The sequence below is a fragment of the Erpetoichthys calabaricus genome, chromosome 7 (assembly GCF_900747795.2).
Source record: "Erpetoichthys calabaricus chromosome 7, fErpCal1.3, whole genome shotgun sequence".
Lineage (NCBI taxonomy): Eukaryota > Metazoa > Chordata > Cladistia > Polypteriformes > Polypteridae > Erpetoichthys > Erpetoichthys calabaricus.
Window position 1 is genome coordinate 50,282,691 of NC_041400.2, and position 22,246 is coordinate 50,304,936.

The window sequence follows — 22,246 nt, forward strand, 5'->3', positions numbered from 1 at the left end:
TTTCAAGATTAAAGTTGACATTTCGTGCTTTTTTCCCACTGTGTGCCAATTTTTTTTGTCTGTACCCTAATAAGCTTTCATATGACACTCAGACGGTGGGCTACGAGTCGCCTTTTCACGGCGACTTTGATATGTGATTTCTTTTTTATTTCGGGTACTGTGCGACTTTGTGAACTTGATCTTTCGAGTTTCTCTGACACTCTGTCACTCGATCAACTTTCTTTTGTTGATTATACCACTGTTTAAACCAACAAATAGTAGGTTTTTCCTTTGCCTCCACTTGGTATTCGCTGAAATTCTAATATTTTCCCCTGTGCTTTTCCCATTGTCTTTTCACAGAAGGCTATTTATATTGATTTGCATATTCAAAGAGGCATAATTCTGGGAGGAGTTGGGGCGGGACAGAAGGCGCGTGCACGTGCGTTACTTTTCACGCTGATCGGGATTTATGTAGTGGAAGAACGTGAAATTTTGCGTGCACACAGATTCCTGCATCTGGATTTTTCTGTGAGTACGCACAATCCCGCTTTTGTGCTTACGCCATGTTATAGTGTGAGTTCTACGCACGGCGTTATACATGAGGCCCCTGGTCATTTCCCTTCATTCTGTTTTTCTTTCCTAGTTCAAGTTTTATCAAGTAGTAAGTGATACACTATTACGCACCACACACACACACACACACTAGAGGGCACTGCAGCTCCTCAAACCCAGAACACAAGTGCAGTCACACAGTCAAAAGGCTTCAATAAACATGGCTTTCTTAAATCCAGTACCTTATACAGATTTCAATACTCCTTCAATTGACTTTGCTCCTCAGTAAATCCTCCATGTTTCCTCCAGGCAAGCTTAGTCCACTTCCTCCCAACTCTGGCTCATCTAGATGAGGCTGGAAGACTCCTTTTATCTCAGGACCCAGGAGTGCGTCTGGTGTCAAGTAACTTCAGCCTGGCAGCACTTCTGGGTCAGGCGGGACCTCCTTCGAGACACACACCTTTCTTATAGCTCCCTCTGGCAGCACCCACACACCCCGACAGGGTTGTTTTCTGAGACTGCATATTCCAGGGTGCCCTGTGGGAGTAGGAATAGGAGTGAAGCTACCACCTAGTGTATTGAGGGAACGAACAGCCTTCAGAGGCAGTCCTTCCCTGTTCTTCCATTTTATCCTGGACAGGAAAGGTATTGAAAACACATCCGGCCAGGACGCTTGTCCATCCACTTGGGGCTTCTCGTCCAGGTAAGGAACCTTTCTCTTTCTTGGTCGGGATACCTATCCATCCCGTATGGCAATTACAATATAGGATCAAGGGAGGTAGCATGTGCAGGGCTAGTCTTCCCCAGATCGCTAGATGGCAGCTAACCCAATGGGTTTCTGTAGTGCCCCTGATTCCCGCAGGGCATCATGGGAACTGGAGTTCTTTGGCTCAGCCCTATTGGGTTCTGTTGGTGCCGCCAGGGGGTGTTGTGGGAACTGGCGAGCTATACTTTGTCAGGCTCCCACCTCACCCAGAAGTGCTTCCAAACCACAGCTTCGACACACTAGAAGTGCCTCCAGGTGTCACTTAAAAGGAGTTGCCTGCCATAACTCCAGGAGCCAGAGTTGTGAGGAGGAGAAGGAGGACAGTATTTGCTGGGAGGAATGGAGGTGCTGAAGAGGGGCAGAGAGAAAGACAGTATTGCTGTGCTTTATTACTGTGGTTGGTTGGGTGAAACACTTACCTGTAAAGAGTTTCTCACAAATCCTCTTGTTTACCGAACTTATGTCCAAGCTTGTGTGTGTTGAGTGTACGGGGAGCTGGAGCACCCCCTGGTGGCCTTTGTATATATACATATACACATACACATACACACACACACACACACATGCACACACAAACACACGGTGGGCTTCTTCTACAGTAGATTATTTATTTCCCTTGTTTCATGATTTGAGTTTGCCCAAGAGGTTGTTAGCAAGGCACATCCACTATGCAGTTTGTGGCCTTTTCCCCTTCGCTCTCTAATAAGAACAGATGAAAGAAGCCCATTTGAAGCCAAATTAGTATATAAATGTTTTTGCAGTCTCTACTTTTTCTTCCAAACCACAAAAGAGCAAATGATACTCAAGCAGGAAGAGGAAAAATTGTGGCCATGGAATAGCAGTATTAATATCTTCGTTCACTGGCTGGCTTCAAAATTCCCACTGAACCTGCATACAATTTTTTATCTTTTGTTATTAGTTTTGTTAAACAGATCATTCAGTTGTTTACATGCTCATGTTTTAAAATTAATAATAATTATTGCTCTCTTTTTGTTAATAAGAGTAACTGTTTAACTCAGTTATCGTCCCCTCAAAAACAGCAAGAAGTCTTGGTGTCACTCTAGATGAAGAATTGTCTTTTTCTCCACACATCAGCAACCTCTCCAGGTCCTGCAGATATCTTGTTTACAACATCAGGAGAATCCGCCCCTTTCTCACTACAGAGGCTACTCAGCTTCTCGTCCAGACCTTGGTCATCTCTAAACTGGACTACTGCAACTCTCTGATGTCTGGACTTTCACTAAAGGCAACACGACCACTTCAATTGATCCAGAATGCAGCTGCAAGACTCATTTTTAATATTCCCAAATTCTCACACACTACACCTCTGCTGCGGAACCTGCACTGGCTCCCTGTGGCTGCCCGCATCAGGTTCAAAACCCTAACACTTGCCTTTAAGGCCAAAACTGGAACTGCACCACCTTACATATCAGCACTGGTTAAACAGCGTGTCACTTCTCGCTCTCTCAGAACATCAAGCACTGCTCGTCTCGAACCACCCTTACTTAAAAGAAGAGGACGACATGCATCAAGACTCTTTGTAGTGTTGGCTCCTCAGTGGTGGAACGAACTTCCTCTTGCTGTACGAACAGCGGAGACCCTCACTGTCTTCAAACGTCGTCTGAAGACACACTTCTTTAAACAGCACTATGGGGACTAAAGTCCCCATACTTTTTTTCTACCCTTTTCTCAAAAAAAAAAAAAAATTTTGTACTAAATCCTAGTACTAACAACTTACTATTATTTTCTTCTAGCATGGTTTTGTGTACAACTTGGTCAGCGGTAACTTGTTTAATGACAGTAGATTTAATCCTAGCCTTAAAGACTGAAGAACAGTCGTAGACTACTAAGCACTGTTGTAAGTCGCTCTGGATAAGAGCATCTGCTAAATGTTGTAAATGTAAATGTTTTTTTTTCATGAAACTCATAAAGCTTCTCTTACTTAAACCTTGCTTTAGCTGCTAAAATCTCATGCCATTTTCAAGAAACCTCACTGGTTCAGTCCCATTTTAGTGTTAAACTTTCATTTGTTTTACAAAAACTTGTACTGTGCTTTTTTATATCATCTGCTTATGTCCTTTTGATTATTTTGTTTTATTAATAACGTGTATATCTATGTTGACAGACCGTAGTGTCACATCAAATATTAATTACTACACATGTTCTGTTTGCTGTGTAGTTGATTTGTAAATGTTGGCCATCATTAAAATACTTAAACAATGTATTTTTTTAATGGTAGCACAGTGCGTGAATGGTTAGACCTGCCTCATATCAAGAGTTGTGAGTCCAAGTACCAACTGAGTATCTTCCCACATGCCACTTTTATATGCTTGAAATACCCCAGCACAGCACATCACCCATGATGCACAATATCAGCAGAAAATGATCTGATTTCAATTGAAGTGAAATTTAAAAATTCCTTTTTACTGGACTAATTAACACTGTAAATTCATCTATCCTTTACATGATATTAGTTAATGTTTAATGGATTACTCACTTAAATGCTGAATACGTAAATAATCAGGTTGTAAAATTTACAGCACAAACAGTTAAACTATTTAACGGTATACATGAAGGAGAAACTAATAAAAAACGGGTTTAATGTTTTCAAAAGTGGGCAGTAAAGTAAGTTCTCAAACCATTCTGTTCCTAACTATAAGATAGCCGAGGGCTCAAATGTATTCTTCTTCAAATGTCAGAAAACTTGCATTTATTTTCTTCCTCTCTGTCTCCCCCTCACCAACCCCCCTCTTGCTATATACAGGAGTTTGTGAAGGCCCAGCTTTCTGCCATAGAAGATTCAAAAGTTAAACCTCCTCAAAGACATTTAAAGATCAGCCTTAAAGATTCAGATCTGCAGCTTACTGCCTTCAACCCACTTAAGGAGTTTAGTCACATTGGGAGTGATAAGTTTGACCAGGTAGGTACTGTATTTTAAGACAACTCTTCAATAATAGATTTGTTTATATATTTCGTGGACAAGCCTCAATTGCTTATTTATGTGAATGTTTTTTTATTCTTTCAGTCTTTTGTGGGCCCAGCTCTTGTCAGCCTTGTCTAGCTGAGATCAAGGACTGATATGATCTGTTCATTGTATTTTTGTTGTTTATTTCTGGCTCTGTATTTCCAGTGTTTACACCTACTGTATATATAATCCAACGCCTAACTACAATCCATTTTCATTTAGGAGTATTTGAGTGCAATAGCAAATACGGTAACACTGGGAAAAATTTTTGCTGGTATACAGTTATATAATGCAGTAACACTCGATCAGTTCCAGTTACAACATGTGATTTGATTTTTACTAAATACATTATAATTATATTCAGCAGACCATGTACACATTAAATCAACTGGACTAAAAAATAACAAGCATTAAAGTAGCAATTGGCTTATTGTATAAAGAAACTAGAGGAGCAAAAAACTAAGAAAAATTGTTATAAAATAATTAGAAGGTCAAAAGGATAAACTAGAAACTCAGTAGAATGCCTACACATTGTTAGTAAAAATTCCTGAGGCTGGATTTATTATAAATACAATATTTCAATATTCAGCATTTTGCTGTTTCTCAGTACATGCTAATTACAGTCATTTAAAATGGATTATTTTGGTGAGAAAGTTGGCTGTATTTTGTAAGTAATGTAAAGGAAACTCTTACATAAATTCCCACTTGAATTCCTAGATTTTCCAATACTTTTCTGTTATGCTTAGTCTTCTTGTTGGCTTATTAGTAAACTATTACTGTTGGGTCATATGATATAAAGTAATAACAAAGACTCAGGTAACCATTTTGTGCTCTTCATCCATCCTACAAGTGAAAAACAAAGCCATTTATCATGCTTGATTAATGTAGGACATGTGATGAAGAAAATTTTGAAGTATTACCAGGACGGGTAAACTCCACAGTACATAAAATCCCTCAGTCACTGGTAAACAAGATTATAGGAGCTCAGCCCACTGTGCTGCCCACTCTGTATTCAACATGTTTGTATTTGGAGAACTTCTGTCAAGGAAATGTCATTTCCAATTCTGTAACATAGTGGTTAAGTCTTTGGACTTCAAACCCTGAGGTTATATGGGTTCAAATTACGGTAATGACATTGTGTCACCATGAGCAAGTCACTTCATCTGCCTGTGCTCCAACTGGAAAAAGCAAGAACTATGTAACCAATTGTATGTCTCCAATGTTTTAAATTGCCTTGCATAAATGCTTCAACCAAGTACTAAGTAATACTAAGTAATATTAATACCAATGAGTATGCCCTCTCATATTGCTGTAGATTCTTGAATAGCAAGAGATTGGACTATATAGTAGGAAGTATTTACTGGAAAAAAGGCAATGTTTGTAGGAAAGATTGTTATTATGTATATTTGTGATATGGTTAAGTTGAAAATGGTGATAATGGGACAGGTCTGAATTATGGTGACCTCAGAGTGCTTACAGCATCACCCGAAATGCATCAATGGAATCCACAACTTAGTGAACTTGATACGGAAAGAACTATTGGTCTTTATGAGGCAGGGCAGTAAAAGAAACAAATTATAGCACATGTCAATTGTGCTGTTAAACAGGAGGATAATGTGGACAGTCACGGATGCAGAAAGTCTTTATATTGAGAAGATCAGGGAGACTCAGTGGAACAAGATCACGGGAGAGCCTTTGTTAATGCTTTCCAGCATTTGTACATATGTGGTACCCTCCTTTGATCACTCAGTAAGGCCCCAGATAATAGTCTGTGACTAAGAGAATTTGAGACTCCATTTATTGTATGTAGTCTACCACTGATCCCTCAACATTTCTACCTTTTACATATTTGTGATCAAAAAGTTACAAATTTGGAGAGAAAACATGCATGGTAAGCACAAATTAAACAAACTATCAAATAAAATTTATGAAAGAAATTTAAATAAAAGGTGATTTTTATCTGCCTTGAAGCAACAGACCAGATATAACATAAATACCTTTACCAATAAATGCAATGAATTTCAGCTCTGTGTTTAATTAACCTGTTTTGAGGATAAGTCATTGATTTTTCTACTGCTCAAGGTACTTTAGCTCTCCATTAGCAGCTTGCATTATAATTGCTTATGCTGCCATCTGAGACATACAGTACCCTCCATTAAAACATATTTGAAATGTAATAGGAGACCTTTTGGTTTGATGGCCATACACGATCTGTTAACAAACACTTTTACAAAAACTCCTGAAAGACTGAAGTGTATATTTATAAATGTGGACCAGATATGAGTAATTGTCTTAATGGTTTACAGTGACAAATCATTAAATGTTACTCCTTTAGACTCCTTTCTTGTTCTTCATCTGACATGTACTGTTTATAATTTGCCTTTCATAATATCAGTGGTAAAGCAGCACTGCAGAGTCAGTCACTCTTTCATAAATGTGAAAATTAACAATATAGAGAATGATTTTAATATAGCTTTTTATGTATTAAAGATAGTTGGTTATGAAAACAGAAAGCTGATTGCGACTTCCAGTATTACCATAAATAGAGAAACCGTTATGAAAGTTAAACAGATGTCACTTTCAAAAGTCAGAAGTAAATGTTAAACAAGTGATATTGTAATGTGAGCCACAGAGCAATTTGTCTCTGCTTTGTCAAGTGAAAATCTTGTTGAGTGAGTGCCTTAAGGCAGAGGAGTGAGCTAACATGAGTGGTTTTAATCCTTACGAGTTTGTATCAGTGCAAGTTAATAGGGATGAATTTTTTTAAATGCTCTAATCACGTAATCTCTGTTTGCCTTATACCTCCAAATGATTCTTTACAATGTAAGGAGGAAAGCAGTTCGGAACTGTAAGGTAAAGCAATTGGTCAAGTGGTTTTGCAGTTTGTCTGTTTGCAGAATATATCCTAGAATATTGAAGTGAAAGCCACTGATAATTCAGCTACTGCTTGAAACAACAATGCTAAATATTTGCTTGGAAATACTACCTCTCTGCTTATTTTGGGATTAATAAAGTATCTATCTATCTATCTATCTATCTATCTATTTAAATGTCGTATTAGAATTTAAGAAACATCTGGTATTGTTTTTGATATCAGTGCCATGAAATTGGGTCAAATCTCTGTTGTTCTGTGTTATGAAAATATGCTTCCTTTTACTACAAAATATGGGCCTAGCTTTTTTCTGCCTTACAATATAAGAGTGTCATCTTTTAGTATGAGATTTTATTTATTTATTTATGCATTTTATGCAGGGACGCTATTAAGTTTAGTGTTAATGGGGTAAGAGTTAATCCTAATGAAAGAGTGAGAACACATTAAATCTTACTGTTGCTGTGTATTGCATAAATGATATACAGTACACATTCTGAAGAAATCACAAAGACAACAAAAAAAGGTTTGGGGTAGCAGTTAATGAAAGATGCAAAAATAATGTCTTTACAGGCCAAGCTCAGTACAGAACTGAATTGTAGCGAACAAAATTACATTTAAATATGCTCAGAACAGGAAGCGAGGTCAGGAGAGCCAGGACAGGAATTGAGGTTAGGAGCGTCAAGACCGGAAATGAAGTTGTCAGGTGGTGTAATGGTGCGGGTCAGCTGTACTCTCCCACTCCTATTGTGGGAGCCTTATGAACCCAACACCGTCAATAGTCATGACTGGGATGAGCTTGGCAGATGAGGACAAACACACACAGAGCAAGGGGTAGGTGAAAACAGTGCCATAGTGATTTTATCAAAACAAACAAACATAACAAGTGTTCAAGTAAATAGTGCAGGTTAAAATCTTCTTAAATAAATAAATCTATAAAATGAGAGCAAATCCAAAGAGGTTAAAATATCCAAAAACTGTTCAGTATAAACAAAGTTAAAATCCCAAGGCAGGTAAAACCAAAAATCTGTTTGAAAAGGTAAAAGCTCTGTACAGGTGTGTGAGCACTGGTGCTTCCTTCCCTAAACAGGTGTCTCACAGGCTCACCCTCAAATCAGTCAGCCTGAGGAGACATTTTCACCGATAGGCACGGCTGCCCCTTAATCCAGGCTCTCGACACAACTGCCTCCTTTGGCACCTCTGCCATGCCGCTATGAACCTCACCTTGCTCGCTTCATCTCTTGCTTCCTCTCCCTGCACTTATGTAGGAGCCCACAACGAGAAAATGGGTTATTCTGGCTACCCATAGTGCTCAACCAAGTCAACCCTCTTCAGCCCCCTAGAGTGTCTAACCTCGGCTCTCCTTGGGCTCTTCTTCCAAGCTGCCTGTCTCCAACCTCTTGCACCTACTCATGCACCTCCTGCTGCCTCCATCATTACTCCGCCTATTTCAACCTCCATCTTTTTACTATTGTTCTTTCTTCAATCTCTCTTGTTCTTCTTTCACTGGCCATTCTCTTTCTTCCCCCAATCTGCTTTCCTTCCTCTAGCACTCGCACTTCCCTTTTAAAACAGGGATGTGGAACAGCTGTAGCAATCAGATGTTCCCGGCGCCAATTAGGGTTGCAGTCAATCCTACACATGTACACTAAGTGCAGGGCTGTCCGCTCCCACATCACACATGGGAACCGCCCTTGTCATGCTACCTTGCCGCCACCCAAAGATGCAAGAGTGGCAATTATTTATTTAAAATTCACCCACAAGGCATGGACCTCACTTTACCACAGGTGGGACTTTCTTCTGATGGTCTGCAGTGGAGTAATGAGAGAAAGTGTTATCTGATAGCACCAACCCCTGGTCCGGCAGATAATCACACTTATTCAGGCCTGTAAATTGTCTCCTAATCGCATGTGTGTGACAACATGTAATGATAGACTTATTTTCTTGTCACTTTGCACCCCATGACTTTTAGGAATTTAAATGATTGTTTTCACTAAATATATCATCATAAACCTAACACAGTGAAACCGAAATTGATTCCAGGGCTGTGGGGTGTTTTGTAACATATGTGTGTGACTTGCATTAGTGTCTTGTTTTTGTCAAGTGTGAATGAAGAGGTGAATAAGTAGTAGTAGTAGTAGTGGAGGTGGTGGTGGTGGTGGTGGTAACAACAACATTTATTTCTGTGGCACATACAAGCAATCTAGTTCAAAGTGCTTTACATGATGTCAAAGGGAAAGTTACAAGAAAAGAAAAAAATAAATAAGATTAGGTAAGTATAATAATGAATAAGTAACAAAAAATCCATACAATTTTATAAAACATAAATATATAATTAGTAGAAGAGTAGTGTCCTGGTAGTAGTAGAAGTATTGTCTCGTGTACAGATCACAGTGAAATTGTTACTTGCCTGTCGGATCCATATGCAACATGTGCCACTCTCTAGTCCATGTTTAGAATGTATTACAATACATAAGTTTATTTTATTTAATAGAAAACACTGATATGTTTACCTGATGTGCTTCTTACTCCTGTTTCCATAAGATTTGTTCAGTGGCCTTGCAGATTGAATGTTCTTTGTGTGAATGAATGTGTCCTGTGTTGGTCACAGGGAGAACTTCACACAGGCTGGGATTTGAATTTGATGTTCAGGAGCAGTCGAGTACAACTGTGTAATCCATTGTGTCATATATCTTTTATATATATAAGATATTGGATCTCACTTTTCATAGGTGTCTGTGTTTGTCAGTATTTTTACAATTGTCAAATCCTGTCAATAGAACATGAAATTCCTAATATACCCCTTTAACAATGGTATTTTTGAAGCATATACTGCAGTTCTGTACCCCATAAATAAACCTGCAAATTCTCCCAGCTGCCTTTGAAAAGGCAGTGAAGTGTGAGTGTGATAAATATTCTCCCCATTACAAATAAACAAATATATCTTGGTTTACTCCGTTTGTGATTAAGAGCATGAAGCTATCTAATAGCTGAAAGAACTATTTTTTTATCTGAAGAGATTCGTAAGGAATTACATTTTGTGTTTTATTAAATGTTTTCTCTTTTCATTCTTTTCCACTTTATTGACATTGGATATACCCTGTTTGAAATGAAATGCCTAATTTTGAGGATTTGGTCCATGATACTGCATTTTCTGTAAATTATAGCTGGTGCTATGGTGAAGTTCTCCTGTTTTTCCTGGTTTATGTTCACAGAAATTTAAAAAGTGTAAAATGAGTTAGCTGACTCAAAGTTACTAACGCAGTCACTCTAAACTCAATCAATGCATCTCTAGGTACAGTGCAACTTTAAAAGACTCGTCTCTCCTTGTTGTCAATACCTAATATATGATTTAATCTAACACACAGCATGGCCACTGAAAAGCAAATAGGAGCATATTTCAATTAAATAAAGTGTTTTTTTATTACTTAGAATATGAAAAGGCTAGAATTACACTAAGCATATATTTCATGAAATATTGAATTAAAAAAAAACATCAGGTGCTTCCATTATGATAAAAATAAAATGAAACTTAGATCTTCAAAGGTTTTTAGTACATGGACAAAATAAAAAAAACCAGAAAAAACTAAACATATCCATCCACCCACACATGCATGCTAAAGTCCATACAATATTTTTTTTGTTAGTTGTCTTCTGCTATCTTTCAGTATAAATGATTAAGATTTTTCCTCCTTCTTGTTGAAGGATGTAATAAAATCCTCTGCTTGTTCTGCTTGAAACCTCTGTTTCATTTGTCAAAGCTAAAAGGAAAAAAGAGAAAAAGTCTTCAATGAGAAGCATCTAGCACTCATCTCCTGTTGTCAATAAAACTCTGCACATAGTAAACAGTGACATTTCTCGATCAAAGGAATTGGATTTTTATTTGCTTTTCAAACAAAGAGCGAATCTCTCTGCTTGAAGGTGGTTGGGCAAAGTGCCATTAAAACAGTTGGAAGAATAACGACTTCCAAAATTGATTTATCTTTGTATAAATGATGGCTACATCCCCAAATGGATTTATAAATTAATTGCTGTCTTATTGGAATAAAAACCTTCTTGTGCGGACATGATTGATATCATCTGTCTAAGTCCTTGTTCTGGACCCCCTCCTTCTTAGTTAGTCTATCGCAGCTGGAGCTCTAATTTACTGATCATATTAACGCTGATTAATAACTAACAATAGCTTCTCCTCATACATCAACAGCCAGCCATAACTGAGTGGGACTGGGAATGGCCGAAACTGCTGCCAAGTTATCTGGGACTCAGTCAGGTGACCTTGAGGGCGCTGCTGGCAAACAGGTAATAGGAGATACTTCTTCTTCTTCTTTTTCTTTTTTTTCACTTTTAAAAACAGCTGCTTGCCATCATTGGCCTTGCTCTTGTTTCATATGCTGTCTCCTGTCTGAGGTAAACGAGATTTAAAAAATGGCAAATATGTCAAAAGTGAAACTATGAAGTAAGTCGTGGCAATCCTAATTGAGGTGGTTGGCTGATTTATGCCTATTGTGATGCGGCTTCAGGTGTCATTTTTTAAGAGCTCCATTTCCAAGATATACAGCGGTGGTTATTATGTGTGCAGGGCTTCAGCTTTAGAATCATTTTGATGCTTTACACTGAATAGATGCAATTAAAGTGTAAATACTGGGCATTTGGATTATTAACATGCCAGGATTACTAGTGTCAGATCTAAGAAGTTAACAGACTTGTTAGACCCCCCTGAGAGAAAGGCCAGTTTGGGACAGCAGAACAAATCCATGAAGCCCAAGAAGACAGCAGCAGTGATTAGTGGTGCATCGACTGTTTGCAAGTTTGTGGTGCTGAAATGGTTAAAGCAGGACTGATGTGCCTTTCCCACCTGATTGAAAGCATGCTGAAGTTTCCTAAATATAAATCCTCAAAACATCATATAAATATTTATGTAGCTATTTGACACATATTAGGTAGCGGTATTTCAAATAAACTCAGCCCTCAATTCAAAGCTGTCAGTTATAACACTATCTACTGCTATAAGGCTACTGCACCTTGTCTAGCAGCTACATGAAATCCATTTTAAATCACCTTCATTGTAACATGCACCTTCTAATAAAGGGCAAACGGCTTGTCTGCCAAGGACAGCTTTATAATGAGGGTGAAGTGTTTCAAAGAGTTCATGTGCTTTCACCAAATGTGCTGGTTTGTTGCACATGTGTAAAAGCTGATACTGTCACCCTCCCCCACCCCCACACCATTTCTGAATTATTTGAGGATTATTCATGAATTTGAATGGGTAATCTCACTCTTAATTGAGCAGCTTGGCCCACCAGAAGGGAAAAACAAGCGACTTTGGGATTCGGTGGGCCTTGGTAAAGGCATGTAAATATTGCATAATACCTCATAATCTTGTCATAGTATGTCCTTGGTTACATCGTTTGCTTTAATAAAGATCTCTTTTGTTGAATGAATATAGACAGTTTAAAGGATTAAAGGAGAAACACACTGTCACAAAAAAAAGCTGATAAATTTTGAATTACACTTCATGTGTTTACCACACCATTGAGGGAGTTAAATTCACCTTAATAGAATAAAAAATATATTGCCATCATCAAAGAAGAAATGTATTGATTTTCAGCACAAAATGACATTGAGCTCAAATACTATCTCAATCTTGTCATGCTGAAGCAGACCTTCGTGGAGTAAAGCAGAGTGCTTTCATCCAATTCAAGCACAGTAGGGGGCGCCTGTGTCCTCGGTAATGAGGCGTGGAATGCCTTCAGGACATGGTATGAAAAAAGTGGAAAAAAAATATCCTTGACATCTTTTTTTTTTCCTGGTCTGCTGAGCGGGAGTAAACAGAACATTTATGTCTTTCTCAGTGTATTTGCTCCACAGAGTTACAGAGGTCAGCCTCGGTAGAAGGCAGAAGAGGGGCATTACACAGTGGGAAATTGAGACTTTATTATCCAAACCTTGAAAATGAACTGACAAATTGAAAAAAGAGCTTTAATTTTTAATCTGCATCATAACTTATAGAAGTTATACTTAATTAGTAAGAAAAAAAACATGTCTTAAATGGGTAGTTAAGGATCTTTAATTTTGTTGTGCTTAGTGGAGACATGCTGTTTCACTTTGAGATCATTAATCTGATCCTGTGTAAATGCTTAAGTCCAGATTTAAAGTACAGTGCAGATTGTATGGATTCCTACTTAACGTCCAAGTGTCTGAGTGCTCTTAGCTAACATGTACCCTTTTATATAGTAGCTGAATAGTGTATATTGTTGATCTAATTATTCCAGAACTTATTAAAATTGCAGATTTTAAATGCTAAAGCTGTGCACTTTGAAATTCTGTTCTTCCTGCATTTAATGAATGAGTATTACGTTTACTATGGATGTAAACAAGAAATCTGATTTGTGATGTGATGCCCTTCAAGTCTTCCATAAGCCGTCTTTCAGCAGTACTATTTAGAGGCATAAATTATCTGTAGCAAAATGAAATGTGGGAAACCAAGTCTGCTCACCTTAGATCTAATGGTGTGATGTGCCAGATGGAGGCGAGTAACAGTTTCAGTGTTCTGGCTGATTTTGAACTCTGTTGTTTTTACCTCCAGCAAACAGACTTCATGTGTCCTGTCCTATTTCTTACACATCTGAAATGTGAATTAACTATGCAGCATTTAGCTAGAAAAAAGCCTCCAGCAATAAACATTGAACTGCTGATTGAAATTGCTTCTACTAGCTTCAAGGTTTTTAAAGCTTTTGTGGTTGCGTGAATAACATCTTCCATATTAAAGGTATTTGGAATGCCTTATTATACAAATCAAAGAAACACTACCTACTGTACAGGACTGTTGTGATCTATTTTCCTTTCTTAAAATTTACACTTTATTGATTTGTAATGGTGTCCTGTAATCAGTGCTGTTTTTATACATTTGTGATTTTTAATATGAAACTTGCATTTAGTATTTATGTTTTATTAACTAAAATGATTCTGTGACTGCCCTAGGACAAAATGCTTTAATAAGTGTTACTTTACTCAGGGATACTAATTATGTCATGAAGGAGGTCAAGGCCATATACTTTGTATATAATGCAAATTTAATTAAGGTTATCCTTTATATAACATAACACCTAACTCAATTCAAGAGTGCACCACCCACTCCATCCCAGGGCATACTCACATGTTCACATAGAGACTAATTTGAAATTTGTCAGCTAACCTAAGCTGCACATCTTTGGGGCCATGGGAGAAAAAATGGAGGAAAAGTCATGCAGACAAAGAGAAGGTGCAAACTCCACACCGAAACCGACCACATGTGGGAATTGAACCAGAGACCCTGGGTTATGTGACAGTGTCACTACTACACTAGTGTGCCATCCTTATGCTGCAAATACCAGTTATAAATATACATGCATGTGTGTGTGTATTTACATTAAATATCAAAAGATTACATACACTTAGTCAAATTTCAGCTTCTTTTATGTTAAATGTGAATTCAAGACAAATCATGTCAGATCTTTTTTCACTGTTGATAAAATTTTACAACCAACAATATTCAAGTGAAAAAAATATTTCAGGACAAATTAAAAGACTACAACCTGCAGAACTAAGTATAGTTTTAAAATGTGACATAACAACCTTTTTTAAAAATAATTGCATAATATTCTTTATTTAGTGTTTATTTTAGTACTTTTGTTAACAACTGTTTTATTTTACACAATAATCTGGTGTTTACTTATGCAGAATATAATCCCTGTCACCAAATGACAGAGATTTTCTCTTCAAAATTCCATTTGACATTTTGTTTTACATTCTATGAAGAATCTTTACGTAGATCACCACTTTTGAAATGGCTGTCATTTTGGGAAAGCCTCTAGTGTTTTGTCCACAAATGCTGTAAGGTTGGCTTTTTTTCTACTTTTTTCTAGAAATAAAAGGAGTGTTTCAGCAAATCAACTTTCCATATTTGAGTATGTTGCACATCATGTAACAGACTGCTACAAGCCTTATCCTACTACTCCAGCTTGTATATTTCCTTATTATACTGCTGGCTTCTATTATATGATAAACATTTATGAAACATAAACGTTTATCATGTAATAGTAATGGATTACTTCAATGCTGGTCAGTTTTTAAAGAAATTTTGCATGACTGATTCTTGTGTGGTGTCTTCTAACTTACAGTATCTCTCACATTTTCACATGCCTTTACACCCCTTATAAAATACCTTGTTTTAGTAAGTGAGAGGAGTGGAATGGTACCACAGCTCTTGGTAGGTCAGTAAACATTCTTTAAAGTACACATAGGTGGGTTTTGTGGTGTAGACTGTAATGATGCTGTGGTGAAGTACTTGATTCATTTTCCAGCTTGGAGGTATTCTGTACAGTTTGTACTTCATGTATGCTTTGCCTGAGCACACTGTTGTTCTTTAGCAGTCCAAAACATACAATAGGTTTTGACAATTATATCCAGATTTAAATGAATATACTTTTTAAATATACTGATGCTATATTGCATTTTTATCTGTTAGTGAGAGAACAGTACAAGTAAAAGTTCCATAGTAATCTGAATACAGTGAAAACCCTTTATTGTTCAAACTTTGCACATGTGTCAGACTTCCTGCTATTTAAAGTGGAGAAATCATTAAGAAGTTATTAAGGCAGTACTTTATAGTGTGTCCTCAGTTACAGAGGGATTACATAATAATTAACACACTGGTTACAGAATCTGCATGAATGCAGGATCCATATGGATAGGTGTATACTCTGTTTTTATATTACATTTGTGGGTGGATACTTTCATGTACAGAATATCTTATTACATACACATCAATGGTGCCTAATATGTATACATGTAAAATGCTAAGGGTTATCTGTCTGTCACACAAAAACTCACAAATCCCTGGGCCTTGAACCTTAAACTTGATCTTTTTTCTCATTCAACAGCATATTTCATGATACATGTGACACAGCCTAAGAGTAGTACATATGGGCTACCTCGGTCACGAAATTTAGTTTCAGGTTCTTCTCACAGTAAACAGAGATGCAGCTGCACACCTCAAGGCAACACAGCAGCATAGGCACATGGCATTGCTGACAGAAAAAGAGCCTTAGCGTACTCTGGTGACAGTGAAGTACACTACACATGCCGACTGACTGTTTTCATCACAAGCACCAGTCATACACTCCTAGTGCAATAGAAGGTGTGAAAAAGGCTCTAAATAAGCGCCCGACTGGACACGGAGGCACACATAAAATAAACAAAAAGATTTATTTTTTTCTTCACCCGTGGGCGCACGTCTTCCCCATATCCCACAGGCAGTACACAGTCCCAAACACAAACACCAAATAAAACACACAATAAAGCACTCTTTTTCTTCCTCCACCACTCCTCCCAGGCAACCTCGTCCTCCTTCTCCCGATTCTGGCACCCGGAGTGGTGGCTGCTGACCCCTTTTATAGTTCACCCAGAAGTGCTCCAGGTGCTTGATTGCTGAGTTCCGGCTGCACTTCTGGGTGTGGTGAATACGCTGCCCATACGGGCTCAGGAATCCCAACTGCAGAACTCCCTGGCGGTGCCTGCAGGACCCAACAGGGCTTCACCCAACTCCAATTTCCATGGAGCCCTACGGGAAACCAAGGCACTGCTCCAACTCGGTTGGCCATCTAGCGTCCAGGGGGAGGTATTGCACCATCCAGGGCTTCTCCCCCTGAATATAGAGTGCAGGGGTGTCCTGGTCAGGCATGGACCCTGGCCGCCTGCCACAAAGGTCATACACGACCAAAGAATTTGAGGTGTCAGCTTCCTTCTCCACGCTATCAGATGTCGGGTCTGTTTAGCCTATGGCAGGTCTGCCAGGAAAGGAGCCATGACAACATTGAATGGCAGGGAAGGACATTGCAGCCACCTCAGTAGAGTGACCTGGTGTGCTGTGTGTCATGAGAGGTGCATACATCACATTTCTTTGAGGACTGGAGGCCCGAGTCTTATTACTTATTATTATTAATTTTCTCCCTTTTCCATTCTGGCAAAATATGCAGTGTAACGGACAGCCGAGATTCTTACCCACCCAGGATACCTCCAAAACGGAAGGACTGGGGGAGGAAGGTGGATGGAGCAATACCTCCCCCGGGACACCTGGCTTGCTACAGTACCACGGAGCAGGGAAGCTCAGCCCTGCTGGGGTTAGTGGCCACCACCAGAGGGCATATGGAGAACAGCTGAGCCCTCCTCTACAGGGCTGCCGCCACACACACGGAAGTGTAGCTGGAAGGAGATCGTGGAACACCTGGAGCACTTCCAAGTACTCCATAAAAGGGGCTAGCTGCCACAACTCGGAGAGCCAGAGTCGGGAGGAGGTGGATGAAGCTTGTGAGGAGGAGTGGAGATGAATAAGAGAAAGGAGAGAGGGAGAGAAGAACAGTGTATTGTTGCTTAGTGCTATACTGTACTGTCCCACTGTAGGGAACAAGACAAAAGCATTTCCCACAGTTGAATATAGGTGTGTTGTATGTTGGACTTGGGCTCAGTGTCTGTTGTGTCTGGGGTTTGAGGAGCTGTATGCCCCTTGATGTCCACAACAGAACCATCAGTACTCCTACCAGTAGATTCACAGATAATTTTTATCCATAGTTCACAAGGCTTTGCAGCAGTTACCTATTGTGACATCTGCATAAGTGCTTGTAACCTGATGTTGCTTTTAAACTATGACATTATAATCACTGTTGGTGTTTGTATTCATTACCTGCTATTTGAATTGTATTGTTGTCACTACTCTGTGGGAAAGAGTAAGTACTGTACTGCGCACACATAATGTATTCCACTGTACTGTGCACACATAAAGAACCTGAACTTGAATTTGATGTACTGTACACGTGTGCAAGTGAAATTTTAATACCTATATATTAATTATATCTCATAATGTGTATCTCTGATGGAACCCTTCCCTTGTTTTCAAAAATAATTTTGACTATTCCAAAAAAACAAGAAATATAAATGCTTTTCCCACCAAATGCTAAATTACTTTAATTGTATACCAGTGATGTTCTGGAGTCAGGAATAGCCAATGTAGAATTTGCAATAGTCATATTAATACTTGATTTAGTGCAGTTATATTAATGCATCACTCTATCCTTTTTAGATTATTTCAACTATGTATTTTATAGACTCCATCTTTATTCGATAAGTTTCAGAGCATTTCTTATTTTATCATAAGATGTAGATAAATATATAGACTAAAATAGATTTTCTTTTCAGCTGTAGTTGAAATGAACCTTAATGCTGTGTTTTCTGTTGTGAATTTTGAACAGTAAAATGCATTTTCAAATATGTATTCCTTGATCTGAAAATGAAGCTAATACTTGGTAGTGTCTGTCTTGTGAAAGCATGTCCTGTTAGCTTTTAACTCTGCTCTTTTTTTCATAACTGCCCTCTTATAAAGGTAAAAAAGCAATATCTCATGTCTCTCAAAAGAGTTATGCAAATGAATACCGTGTTATTTAAGACTAATGGAGGAAGGGGGGTTACAGACTTGACAAAATTTCAGAAGCTCAGAATGCATTATAGGCTATTTTTAACCCCTACAAACCCTGTTTTTATTTAGAAGTAAAAAGTATTTTGACAGAGGTTTTGAGAGCGGGGCTACAGACCAACCTGATATTACTGCAGTTTTAACTGTAGTGCTCATGGTACTGACTGCACTGTACCTTTTGTTGTATATTTTCCTATGTCAGCATCTGCATGTAAATATTACAGTACACAACTGAAAGACAGTGGAAGTTAATGGGACATTTTACAACAGTTTAATCTGTTGTCTTAACCTTCTGCACAAGCAAAAAATGACATTAGTTAATATTCCCAAATCTGTTTAATCCAAATTAGGGTCCGAGTCCTGGGTATAACAGCATCAGGTGCAAGGCATGAATGAAGTCTGGACTGGGCGCACACAAAATCATTTTGGACCAGTTAAGAATTTTAAATTAACACACTCATATTTTTTGTGGGAGAAAAAGAGGAGTACCAAGAAAAAACAAAAAAACACACAGGCATTGCAAGAACTTGGAAACTGAATAGAAAATAGGCCCTGCATTGGATTTATGCTCAGTATACTGGATCCATGAAGCAGCAGAGTTAATATGCACCTCCTGTGTGTAACTACAGTAATCCCTCGCTACTTCGCGGTTCACTTTTCGCGGATTCACGATTTCGCGGGTTTTTAAATACAAGTGATGCCCGCCTATCGCGGAAGTTATGTTCCAGACCCATCAGCAACAGGAGAAAATCCGCGATATAGAAAGACCATATAAATAAACATTTTTTTAGTTTAAGCCTTAAAATACCCATCCCACATGCTTTAAACACATGTAAACTTATAAAACACACTTTGTTAACACATATGATATGTGGATGTCGGGCTAAGGATATGAGTAACATCTCACTATTATAAAACATTTTAACTTCACGCAAGACTAGACAGTGAGACAGGAAAATTGGTGATGTACAGGCTTTTAAATTATTGACACGCAGAACGACAAGCAGCACAAAGCCAGCACAAAGTCCACTTCTCCTTAGCGTTCATTCAGCTCCCCACCCCCTTGACAATGCGAAGTGGCAGGAGCTTACTGCGCTTCCGGGGAGGGGGGGTTTGAGCGAACGTGCGTTCAGCTCTCACACACCCACACACACACACACACTCCTCCTTCCGAACGCGCAGAGCGACAAGCAGGCATTTTGGCAGAAGCAGCACAAAGTCCATTTCTGCTCAGCGTGAGTTCAGCTGCCCCCCTTCACAAAGCGAGTGCAGACACATTGACATCTGATCGCTGCGTGCAGTGTGCAGTGTTGGTCTGAGGTGTTTAAGAATGTAGAAAGTGTTTAAGAGCACAGGAAGTGTTTATAAGAACGTGGGAAAGGTTAACAAGAGAGTGAGAAAGGTTTATAAGTGTGTGGGAAGGGTTTATAAAGCCTTAAAATATGTATAAATAATAAAATAAATATAGGTCGCTACTTCGCGGATTTTCACCTATCGCGGGGGGCTCTGGAACGTAACCCCCGCGATAGGTGAGGGATTACTGTATCGTAGATTATACTGAATAAATACAGTAGTGCTATTTTTGCTAAGTGCCTGTCCTAAATGTCATTATTTGTGAAATCAAGAAAAACCTTATATCCTATTCTGGACTTTTGTGCATGCTTCACTTATTGGCAACTAATTTACTGAAGACCTAAGCCTTTCAAATGTTTTTACTTTTAAGGTAATGTTCCTTTTATTATTGTTTAGTAGCATTAAAAAAAACAATTACACATTATTAAGCTGCTATCAACAAGCTGTCATTATACTCTGCTTTATGTTTATTTTTTCTGTCAGGTTTTTAGTCACAACCTTTTAAGTTCGAAATAATTCTACTTTCAATGCTTCCAAACATTTACCAGCTAAAATAATTGGAAATACTGTACATACTGTGAAGGAAATGCAGTACACATAGTAGATCAAGTTGTTCTTCCAATCCATAAAATGAGATGTCTGGAATTAGAGAACCTTACACATTAAGTTATACGCTAAACTGTTTGTATAGCACGTAGTGCAACAGTGTCAACCATTTTCTTATTTAGTCACTAGTTAACGCTGCTAATTTAACTTACTTTTTTACTTTAATTTTCTGTGACTTGTCAAATTGTTGTTTTTTTCTCTCTTAACTGACACCCAAACGATAAAGAGAAATGCAAAGAAAGCTAAGAGGTGACCTGCTAACTCGGTGGGCTCAAACAGTCCTGCAGGGTCCTCATTTACACTTCAACCTATTTAGCTGTTAATAAAACTTGTTATTTAATTCCATGGCTGGTTAGTGTTTTCTTCCTGCCACAACAGGACCATTCAGGAATATAGCAGATCAATATTTCTCAGACCTTCACTTTCCTTCTTTTCATATATTTTATTGAGACAGATATTGCTTGAAAGACACAGGTAGGAATTGGGAACTAAATTAGCCTGGTCATCTCTCGGCTTGCTTTGCATGTCATTATTGTTTGGCTGTTGGATAAAGAAAAAAAGAAAATAATTAAAATGCAAAGTCAGTTCAAATCAAGGCAACATAGTGTGCACCATTACATTAGTGTTTGGTTACAAATAGAGAAAATGGCAGGAATGAAAACGTGCAGCCAGTGTGGCTCTCCAAGAACTGAGCTTGACATCTCTGATGTAATGAATGAAATTGTATTCTTTTAAGGGGTAAGGAAGCTAGTTTTGATACAGTACTTCAGCAGAAATTCTTTGTCTATTCTACATAATCTTGGAAAACTCAATAATTTCATTTTCTAGAGATGCTGTTCACTGGAGTTTTTGTTTTTCTGCCCAACATTGTCAATTGGCCGATGTATTTTGTTATGTGGACCATCTATTGGTATGACTTTGATTATGTTATATTTGAAAAACTGTGAAGAACTTTGAAGATCTGTGAACCTATACTTTGTTAAAAGAGTGCAGTTTAAGAATAAACTGAGTTGAAATAAATGAAGATTAAAACAACAAACTGGGAAAATGTTAACTGCTGAAATGTGTAAGCCCTTCTGCTGTGGCATACCTAATAACTGAAGCATATAGAGCTTAGCTAGTTGACGTCTGTTGGTGTGCTATCAGAGTGATAGTCATAATTTCAGATTAAAAATACCTATCTTTAAAGATTTCTCAGAAATTCAGAGATGACTTTATCAAAAGGTTTACATCATAACAATAAAGTGAACATTCATGTGAGCTCTGTTGAGTCAGTTATCGAGGTGTGGTAGATACACCATACCACCCAGACTCTACCTAGAAAATTCTGTCACACACACACTTCCTGTCCTGCCCAGAATAAGAAATGTAAAGGGAGAACCTTCGGTTGTAAATATTAGATACTTTGAAAAGTTAGCAAGTTCTATGATGAATAATGATGTGAAACCTAAGCAGTCAACAGTATGAAGAGTGCTGCACAATTCTTGCCTGGATAGTGGTAGGACGGACTATGGCTAGAAACAAGCCATTAATTAAAAAAAAACAAAACAACTTATTAATGCTGGTCTGAACTTACTGGAAAAGCTAATTCTGGCCAGACTCCACATAATTTCATCTAGTGATTAAATCAAGGTGGTAGCAGTGGTTGTG

General features: G+C 38.2%; 1 protein-coding gene across 2 annotated transcripts in view; it reads left to right on the forward strand.

Moving 5' to 3' along the window:
- The window catches only part of kiaa0825 (KIAA0825 ortholog), a 537,179-nt gene that overhangs the window by 218,093 nt on the left and 296,840 nt on the right, over positions 1-22,246 (forward strand). Inside the window, exons 17-18 of one of the 2 annotated variants that reach the window (XM_051930183.1) lie at positions 4,062-4,217; positions 11,336-11,430. In XM_051930183.1, the coding sequence (XP_051786143.1) occupies positions 4,062-4,217; positions 11,336-11,430 (251 nt within the window). The remainder of the gene's footprint in view (positions 1-4,061; positions 4,218-11,335; positions 11,431-22,246) is intronic. The other variant, XM_051930184.1, reaches the window with a different exon arrangement.